The sequence below is a fragment of the Haliaeetus leucocephalus genome, unplaced genomic scaffold (assembly GCF_000737465.1).
Source record: "Haliaeetus leucocephalus isolate CR32 unplaced genomic scaffold, Haliaeetus_leucocephalus-4.0 Scaffold173, whole genome shotgun sequence".
NCBI classification, from domain to species: domain Eukaryota; kingdom Metazoa; phylum Chordata; class Aves; order Accipitriformes; family Accipitridae; genus Haliaeetus; species Haliaeetus leucocephalus.
The window spans coordinates 11,924,872-11,935,412 of record NW_010972609.1 but is presented as its reverse complement, the minus strand read 5'-3'; the positions used below and the strand labels follow the sequence as shown (position 1 = coordinate 11,935,412).

The 10,541-nt window shown below is 36.5% G+C and overlaps 1 protein-coding gene across 1 annotated transcript in view; it reads left to right on the top strand.

Annotated features, from left to right (window-relative positions):
- Positions 1-8,802, top strand: part of LOC104829596 (vitamin D 25-hydroxylase) — a 10,016-nt gene extending 1,214 nt beyond the window's left edge. The window contains exons 3-6 of the mRNA XM_010563926.1: positions 2,817-2,958; positions 3,239-3,871; positions 6,834-7,163; positions 8,442-8,802. Of these exons, the coding sequence (XP_010562228.1) occupies positions 2,817-2,958; positions 3,239-3,871; positions 6,834-7,163; positions 8,442-8,617 (1,281 nt within the window). The 3' untranslated portion in view covers positions 8,618-8,802. The remainder of the gene's footprint in view (positions 1-2,816; positions 2,959-3,238; positions 3,872-6,833; positions 7,164-8,441) is intronic.
- The last annotated feature ends 1,739 nt before the right edge of the window (positions 8,803-10,541 follow it).

Below are 10,541 nucleotides of genomic sequence, written 5' to 3'. Positions count from 1 at the left end.
GCCGGTTACGCCGCCCCGGGGAGGAGGCAGCGGCGTCGCCGCGGGCGGAGCGCCCCCGCCGGCTACCGGGAGCCGGGGAGAGGGCCCGGTGCCCGCTCGGTAGCGGGGCCCGGAGCGCGAGGCTGCGGCAAAAGCGGGGCTGCGGTCAGCCCCGGCCGTGGGAGCAGGGGCAGCCCGGCGGCAGAGGAGAAGGGCTTTTCGCCTCTCTTCTGCCGGAGCTCCCTCCGGAGGTCGGTAGGGGCGGAGGGGAGCCGCCTGCGAGCCTGGCCCCCGCTTTTCTGTTGTGGTTTTGGTACAATGCTTACGCCGGGGTCCCGCCGCAGATGGAAGTAACTCGCTCGTTTCGTATCCCTGAGCCTTGGACACGCCGAAGGGGCTTAAAATCGACAAAAGTACAACCACCAAATAGCGGGCACTTGGATAATCCCACGTTTTCACTGAAAACACGTTGCTTCAAAGTACCTTCAGTGGGATATTTGCAATACTTACTTACAGTCAATTAGTATAACTGTGTAAGAATGGATTTTTTCCCTTTTTTTCATACTTGCTTATATATCAGGTGTTTCTTTTCATCAGCCAGTTTCAAGCAACCCATCTAATTTTACAAACTTTATGAAAGTTAAACCCAAACTGCATCTAGCAGGGAAAGGCAGGCAGGTGTTAGCATTTGTAAGCGTGTATGCGTACAGATACGTAAACGCACACACGTAGGTACGTTTTGGTAGCAGCTGGCCAGCCAGCGCGCACACCCTGGCCAGCCGTTCGGCGTGCCTGTGCATCTCCAGACTGTAACGCCTGTGGTGTTTTACTTGGCAGGATTATCACTGGGGGTCTGTGAAGGACTGAGCTTTGTGTCCAACAAACAATCGTTTGTCTAGAAGAATCACGTCCTTCAAACTGCTAGAGGTGTTTAAATATAACACCCCTAACAAGCAAATAAAACTGTTGCTAGAACTTAGGTCCGTCAAAAGCTTTTGTCCAGATCATTTATGAAACCTATGGCACAAACAGAATAAGTCACGGTCTTGTCATGAATGAGAAGCGAAGCAATGTGCATGAATGAAAAGCATGCTAAATGGCAGGAACAAAAGGATAATATTATCTTTTGTTTCTTTTATTTTGGCAATAGAAAAAAGTAAATGTGTTTCAAGCAAAATACTAGGAGAAATGGAATGGAAATAGGAAGGAAAACGTCATCAAATAAACTCAGCTTTCTACTTGCCTGGAATGCTGTGTGTAGTTTTAGTCACCTGCCATCAGAAAGGATCCTGCAGAATTTGAGGGAACTTGAAGACAGCATATCAGGATTTGTGGGGCTCTGGAAAAATACAAAGAAAGGATTTTTTTTTTTAATTATGTATGACGTAGGAAGAAAGATAAATAAGCTATGATCAAAGTATACAAAACTCACAAATGGTTTGCAGAAATATTTTGGGATTGTCATCTTTTCACATAAAAAAGAAGAGCCATTATAACAGTGAAAAATACCAAGTTTGCTAAAACAAAATAGTCGTAGAATCATTTAGGTTGGAAAATACCCTTAATTAACTTAGCCCTGCCAAATCCACCACTAAACCATGTCCCTAAGCACCACATCTACATGTCTTTTAAGTACCTCCAGGGAGGGTGACTCAACCCCTTCCCTGGGCAGCCTGTTCCAGTGCTTGATAACCCTTTTGGTGACAATGCAGTTGTCACAGAATGCATAATTAGGCTAACACTATTTCATATTGTGGAGGTCAACAGCACTGAGATGAAGGAAAAACTAGAGATTTGTATAGGTAAAAATACAGATTTATAATGCTAAGAAAAAGTATGGAAAGGGATACAGGATTTCAATCTTGAGTTTAGCCTCGTTTTTAATTTTTAAAACTTAGGTTAAGATTTTCATTTTGTTTATCCTGTATGTGCCTTCTGCAGGATGTATTGCATCTTTCTCCAAAGCATCTAGTGCTAACCACTTCTGGAAACGGGAGATGGGACTAGCTGGGCTATGCTGTCATTTGTTGGCTGTCATCACGGCTCTCACTTCTTTCATCTGATGGTTCTTTGGGAGCCTGTGCAAAGTAAGCCGGTGTCCAGTTTCAGAGGTAGAAAGGACTGGGTGCAGCTTGGTTGTCTTCACAACTGACACCACTTCTGTGCCTGCCATTGCTAAGTGACATGTTGGAAGTCTTTGTGTTATGAACTTGTAGCTTCAGTCATAGTGCCCTTAACCAAATTAAGCTACTGGAATTTACCTTTACTCAGGCAGGGAGGAGGAGCAGATACAGTAGTAAAGCTTTCCTCCCTCCAGTGAAAATCATCTCAGCAAATTAGGAAAGTAGACCATATATGTACTTTGTTTCTAGTTCTTATTTAAAAACTCTACCTTATATCTAGTAATGTTATATTATACACTTATATGTATATACTTGTATCTACTAATGTTAGGGGACAGGACATTTTTTCTGAAAAATGTGCCTTGTTGTACCAAATTCATGGGTTTTTGATGACCATATGAAAGCATCCCCAGTCCTTACTTTGGAGAGCTGGTCATTTTAGGTGCACAGCAAAGCACAGAATGTAGTGTGAGCTAATTTACTTTATCTTTTGACAGAGCAAATTAGCTCACAACAGACTCTACTGTGTAATGCCACAGTTGTATCACCTCTGGTTACCTGTATGTCCTACTGAAGTTTATTCAAGACTGTATTTTGCATTGATGTTTAGTGCTGTTTCACTTTTTCATTACTTTTTACTTGTTTTCATTATCTGTTCTTAAGATTTGATTGTAATAGCATTTTACAATTTTTATTATTTTTTTTCCCCCAAAGATCTTCAGTCTTGATCTTGGAGGTATATCTGCTATTGTCCTGAATGGCTATGATGCAGTAAAAGAATGCCTCGTTCATCAAAGTGAAATTTTTGCCGACAGACCGTCTCTTCCCTTGTTTAGGAAGCTGACAAACATGGGAGGTAAGTGCTAACATCTTTTATATAAAAATGTAATTTTTGTCCAATAGTTGGGTTTGTGATCACATGAAACGTTTGCTTTAGCCTTTTTCTCTACTTCTTTATCTCCTTTCATAAAATACTTGATGCTTCTTTAAAGATATTATTTGGAAAGGTTTGTCACTCTTGGACTATGTTCCATAGCAAGATGTGTGTAATTTTTTGTCTCATTAAATAATTTTTATTATCTTCTGGGGGAAAAGTAAAGCGTTTCATAAAATACTGTGTCAAAATATTTTTTCAGGCTTACTGAACAGTAAATATGGCAGAGGATGGACAGAACACCGCAGATTAGCTGTAAATACCTTTCGAATTTTTGGATATGGTCAAAGGTCCTTTGAACACAAAATTTCAGAAGAATCTATATTTTTTCTTGATGCCATTGATACATACAAAGGCAGACCATTTGATCTTAAGCACTTGATAACAAATGCTGTTTCAAACATTACTAATTTGATTATTTTTGGAGAACGTTTTACATATGAAGATACTGAATTTCAGCACATGATTGAGATTTTTAGTGAAAATATTGAATTAGCTGCTAGTGCTTCTGTATTTTTATATAACGCTTTTCCTTGGATTGGTATCTTGCCATTTGGGAAACACCAGCAGCTGTTTAAAAATGCAGCTGAAGTCTATGACTTTCTTCATGAGCTTATTGAACGTGTCTCTGAAAACAGGAAGCCTCAGTCACCTCGACATTTTGTAGATGCATATTTAGATGAGATGGATTGCAATGAAAATGATCCAGAATCTACATATTCAAGAGAAAACTTAATTTTCTCTGTTGGAGAACTCATCATAGCTGGCACAGAAACCACAACAAATGTTTTAAGATGGGCAGTGTTATTTATGGCTCTTTATCCAAACATTCAAGGTAAGAACTTTGACTTTTTGAGGAACTGATACACTTTGCTATTGCAAATTTAAAATGCTTTTTCAAAGTGGTGCAGTGATCCATAGTCATAACCAAAAAGGAAGGTTTGTATATATTATTCTGTTGTATCATTTACCAAATAGACTATGGACAGAGGCAAAAAGCTTATTTTATATGCAGATGGAGAGGATATCAAAAGTCCAGTATGATGATAAAATTTTAGCATATTATTTTGTGAATACATTTTTATGAAGCTTTAATATTTTTAATAAAGTATGTCTAATATATTTAAGTTTAGTGTTGTGATGCATAATATTGGTTGGCAGGTGTACTAATCTAGGTAGTTAATAAATAATAAGCAAATGCAATTAAATATGAAATTAATAAACTAAATGAAAAATATAGAAACATCAGCAAAAATGTAAATCAGGTTGTGGTTAACAGTTTAGGTATCATTTCTTTTTATCCTTAAGTGCCTCAATTCACAGTAGATTTACATATTATAGATGTATATTTATACCTTTGGAAGAACAAAAATAGCATATAAAAATAAAAAGATGTGTTACAGTCATTCTGAAGCAAGACAGCAATAGATGTTTGAATATCAGCCCAGACATTTTGTGTAGAAGTTTGGATTTAGAAGTGAACAGTCACGTTTCTTGTTTCACAGCCTCCACTTTGCTTTTCCTATCAAAACCTTAGCAGTGCTTAGTTCAACTAGGGACTTTCAGTATTTGGAGAAAGAGTGGCCTAGATAGCTTGGAAAGTTACTACTGATACATTGATCAAAGAATATTGCTCTAACATCAATTCCACCACCATCATCCTTTCAGAATGGGGATAACAACATTACCTATAGCTACATGGCTCTTATGAGCTGAAGTCCTGCATAGGAACCAGATATCTTTGTGTATGAAAGATTGTATTTTCTTCTTATGGTAGTAGGTGTATGACTGTATACCTTCTGATTTTCTCAGCTAGAATAATTTTTAATTGAAGTTGGGTGCACAAAAAGCAATTACTATTTTAAAATTGCAGACGAAATTTTATATTTATGTTTAAGGTAAATACAGCTTTACTTGAGAAAAAAAAGAAAATTAAAATATGATGATAACGTATGTCAAGGCCTGGCATGCTATACACAGTGAAAATCATTCAGATTAAATAAAGAAGTTGATGCCAAAGCTCTTTTGTTGTGCTATTATCATTATTTTAAGTCCCATATTCACTGAGATGGTTAAAATATCTGGCTAAGCAAGTAGAACCAAAGTTCGCTCAAATAACTCCCGAAAGCCATAACCTCTTACGTATTTTCTTATTTTCATTTACTCAACTATTTTAGTTAGTTGATTAATTAATTGAACAGGAAGAAACTGATTAAAGATTAAAAAATAGGAAAACTTTCTTCTAGCCTAGGATTAAAAGCAAGATCTAACATGATTTGAGTTGTTAATTTTAAAAGCTTTGAGGGACATACTTAAGAGAAATATGTAGCTTGTGGAAGCTTAAAACTGCGATTGCTATTTTTAACCAGTCAGCACATTTCAGATGATTTAAAACAAATGAGTTTAAAAAAATTAAATGTTGCTTTCATGCTTCTGAGTTCCACTGATTCATCTATATGCTTTACACAGTATAATAAGAAAATCTACCAAAAAAGAAAAACACTTAATAAAATGTAAAAAAATTGAGTCTGATTTTATAGGTACTTAAGTTTTAGGATGTATATATCCATTGTCCATATTTTAGTTACAAATATATTAAGTGGCATAATTAGTCAATAGGATATATTTATGCTTTACATAATAAAAAAGCCCAAATGCAAAAAGGTCCACATATATCAAGGTTTCTGATCAGTCTATCCTGGCTCACAAACAATATTCATATCTTAAACCAAGAACAACCTTATTCCTTTCTTGATTAAGATCTGACCAAGATAGTGTTTTTCAAGAAGGATCAAGAAAACTTTCTAGCTTTGTGTCTCCTATGCATTGGACAATTTTGTAGAGATCCACTCACCTAAAATAATCTTCTGATCTCAGATCTTGCGATACAATGAGTTTCTGAATTTGGATTAAAAATCAGTTCATCTGGATAAAAATAAAAATTAGTTACCTTTCATTTAGTTAGACTTTCTTTGTCCAAGTATTACAATATACACCGATACACCACTACATCACAGAATGTACTTTCACTAAGCTGCTTTTTACCTCTCTATTTTGATGTGAAACATTGTCACTTCAGGTTGAAAAACCTGGTGATTTTGGTAGAATTTTTCTGCCATTGTCCAGACTTTCATTATTCGTTCCACGTGAACTGTAAAAGTCCAGCTTTGTTTTAGTTACGAGCTGTTTGGCAGTTTCAACAAAGAAAGTGTATCAGGAAAAAGAAGATTGAATGCCTTTGAGATTATTTAAACAACCTATGAACTTAATTTTACAAATAGGTTAAAAAACCGCAGTGATTGAATTTGTTCCTTTTCAGTTAAATTCAGTCTCCTGTCCCTCTTAACTCTGTGTTGTATGAGTTATTTTCAGTTTAAGAGTGAATGATTTTGCACTGTGACAATTCTAAAGAATCAGAACTAGACAAGGGAAAGTTCAAGTGGCTAATTTCAGTGTTATCTGTGTTCACTCAAGTATTTAATGATGTACTTTATCTTTGCACTCTTTTGCTTGTTTCTTTAGTTTTGAAGAGCTCCAGAAATAAAAATATACACAAGCAAAAAAAAGTATGTTAAAACACAGTTTTACTGAGAATACTGGTATATATGCTAGTAATAATTCCTACTAGTGGGGTAAGGAATATAGAGTCTAAATTTAAAAGCTTATAAGCTACTATATTTTATATAAGATATTTCATGTTTCAGTATCCTTTTTAAAAGTATATATTTTATAGCTTAAATTAAAAAATAAAGGATATTACATGATAAACATCAGCTTTTTATTCCTGTTCCTAACAGGGCAAGTTCAAAAAGAAATCGATTTAGTCATCGGCCCAAACAAAATGCCTGCCTTAGAAGAGAAATGCAAAATGCCATACACTGAGGCTGTTCTACATGAAGTTCTAAGATTCTGTAATATAGCTCCACTAGGTATTTTTCACGCAACTTCCAAAGATACTGTTGTGCGTGGTTACTCTATTCCTGAAGGCACGACAGTCATTACAAACCTCTACTCCGTTCATTTTGATGAAAAATACTGGAGCAATCCAGAAGTGTTTTGTCCTGAGAGATTTTTGGACAGCAGCGGGCAGTTTGTCAAGAAAGATGCATTTATTCCTTTTTCACTAGGTAAGAGTGATTCCTTTCACTGTTCCTTTTCATAAATCTAGAAATGTATAACACATAAGTGATGGCAATAAATCAGGAATGGACAGAATGATATAAAATATCCACAGTTCTGATGAAACAGCCATTTGAAAGATATTGAATGTAATGCACTTGGGACATAACACATTTTAGCATAATATCTTTTATATAGATGAGCTCATTATTATATATAAACTAACAAAAAAGCACAATGTCATCTCAGTGGTCTATACATTTTATATCATTGCAGTACATTAAATGTTATTGGTTTCACAATTAATAGTCATTTGCTGCTAAAGTCATTACATACAGGTGATTTACACAACCAGCTTTCAAATTTCAGCACTTAGATCAGCACCAGAAATTGCAGATTTTATTCAGAACTAGCTTGAGTGTCAGCACATAGCATTGCATTCTGTCCTGAGGAAATACTCTGGCAGTCCTAAATCATTATGGATTTGTCTTTTGATGCCTGTTACGAGTGGATAATTTACCTTATGTATGATTTTCAACCTAAAAAATTAGGTGTTCCATATAAGCTAACTGCCAGGGCTACCTCTGCAGCCCTTAGAAAGACATAGCCTTGTGTAGAGGGTGACTTGGTTTACTTATCTGGGATACTCTTTCTCCAAAAAATAGGAGATAAGACAATTCCCTTGGAATAGAGGCACAACTCTAAATGGCCAAAGTTAGATTTGATGAAGTCCACCTTTATTGTGTATTCTATTACATTTCTTTTTGCTTGTTTGATCTCACTAGTTCTAGATGTTATCCATTCATCTGTGTCTTCCACAACCACATTTATTCCCTGTAACTAGTCCTACATGGAATGGGAAGTAATATTTAAAGGCATTATCCAGACCTGTTTCACATCTTTCTACTTGCCAAGTTATAATACTTGCCAGGTAATAATGACTGGCAGTAGATAAAATTAAGAAAATAGTAGGGGACAAAGGCTGAAATTCACGGTATCAATTTTTTAAAACATCTTCTGTCTAGATTGGCACTTCAAGACAAGATAAAGTAGCTAATAGCTTATCTAAATGAATTTGACAGAATTAGTTACTATGGCATTTGTGTAGCAAGAGGAACAAACCTGTTTCTTGCTGTAAATTATCACCTAGCCTCTCTTACAGAATACTACCACCAAGTTCATACAGCTCCTTTTAGAACACAGAAATGACCATTCTTATTCATAATAAGACTGAAAATGTAATTGAATACATTTTAAGCCTTTTGAAAACCTTCTTTTCAATCCAGGAAGAAGACATTGTCTTGGAGAACAGCTAGCTCGAATGGAAATGTTTTTGTTTTTCACTTCATTACTACAACGATTTCACCTGTGTTTTCCTCATGGCGTGATTCCAGATCTCAAACCAAGATTAGGCATGACATTACAACCAGAACCATACCTCATCTGTGCGGAAAGACGGTGAAGAGAAGGGTCTAGATTGTGGATCAGGTGGAGCACAATGCTCCAAGTTGCAGCTGAGGATCCACTTTGCCTTCTATTTCTAAATGCGTTCATGTTAGAAGAACAAAAATTTAAAGGACTTGCAGATAAATTTTGACTATTTGTGTACAAGTTACTAGTTTCTTTTTACTTTGTTTTCACAAAAAAATCCTCAACCAAAAACGTGAAGCACATCCTGCATTTAAAGTTGATGTTTTCACTCCAGAAGTCTGTTTTGAATCTAACTTCTGATTCAGCTTTTACATATTTAATTACTTAGCAAGCCATTTTACTTTGAGAGGATATTTTTATAAGCATGGAGAATATGGCTCAAAATGTTTATACTTGGATTCATCCGTGGAAATCTCATTTACATTATTCCAGCAAAGCTGTCCTTTATAATTCTCCATTAATTTTACATAGCTAAAAAGGTTTTAAAGGTATCTATTTAAATTTCTGTAACTCAAAATAAACTATCTTTTCCAGCCTTGAGAAACAACTTGTCTATTAAAGCATTTTAATCCTTCCTTCTCCTTGCCCTGTCTTCCCAGTTAGTCATAATTTTCTAGTGAATCAGATAACTGTGTGAATTCACTTTTAAGATCTTTTATGGCTTGCTTCTCATCTAGTAACATATACAAAGTGTTCAATTATTGCCATGCTCCTGACAATTACAGCAGTCTTTTTTGCCAGTTTATTGTGTTTCTAGACACATGTCCTCCATTGTCTCCCAACACAAAGCATTATGTAATGATTAATCTCTGCCTAAGTAGTCTGGAAAAAACAATGTTTGTGTTACCAGTCACATGCAACTATACTACAAGTCATGAAAATAAGCTGCTCATGAGTCTGACCAGAGAAGAGACCTTTTTGGGAGGGGGAGTGGAGTAGGGTGGGGAGAAAGAGATTTTAAATGGATTTTAAGCACAAGTTTTAGGCATAACAGCTACTCTTAACTTCTGCCACCTTCCGTTTTTATTCTTGACAGCTATTGCTTTTTGGTTATTGGTAGATAAAGATTTATCTGTGCAGGCCCCAGAGGAGAACCTGATACTCTAGATGCGGTATGCTCAGTCCCCACTATGTGGGGAGAAGTAGGGCCTCAGAATAAGGTTCAGAACAAAACACACACTGAGCAAGTGGCTATTTAAGGACGGCTGAATATTAGACCTTGCTCTTTATACAGCTTATGCTTCAACTTGGAGCTTCAGGAAAGTTCAAAGGCAGGAATTGGTGTTTTTCTGCTGACCTGATGTTTTCAGCTTATACTGAGCAGAAATACTTCCTTTCTTCTGAAATAGCAAAAGAGGAGGATCAAAGAGAGCTAATACCAGTCCACTTATATAATAGACTGTTGACTTAAGATGCAGCTGGTCTGGATTAAATTCCTTACTCTGAGTAAGTCAGACCCACATGTCCCACAGAGAGCATCTCAAACACATGTTCTGGTGCTCTGAAGAGTGTGGGCAAGCTACTCCTCTTGCTGAATAACTACCTTTCTATAGAGAAGATTTAAGATTCAAAAAGGAGAGGAAGGAGGTAAGCCTTATTGCTGTGCATTGGGCACAGCATGAAAGCTGTGAATAAACCACTCCTAAGATACTGGCAAACTGGGGCTTAGGAGTCAAGACTGAGGCTTTTCTGGATACCCGCATAAGTAGATGTTGGGCGCTTGTGAAATGCTTAAGTAAAAATTGTGGAATCTACTGAATTTAGGTGCCTTCAGTATGAAGTAATACCGAACAGAAGAGTTCAGTGCTACAGTTCTGGACTCATGGTAGTTCTTCCTATATCCCACTCTGTGCTCTTAGATCAGACAGCCACAATCTTGTTAGTATCTAGGCTTGCTTTCTGGGTTGCAGAAGCTCTAGGACATCATTTGGATAAAACATGATTGAAATAATCCT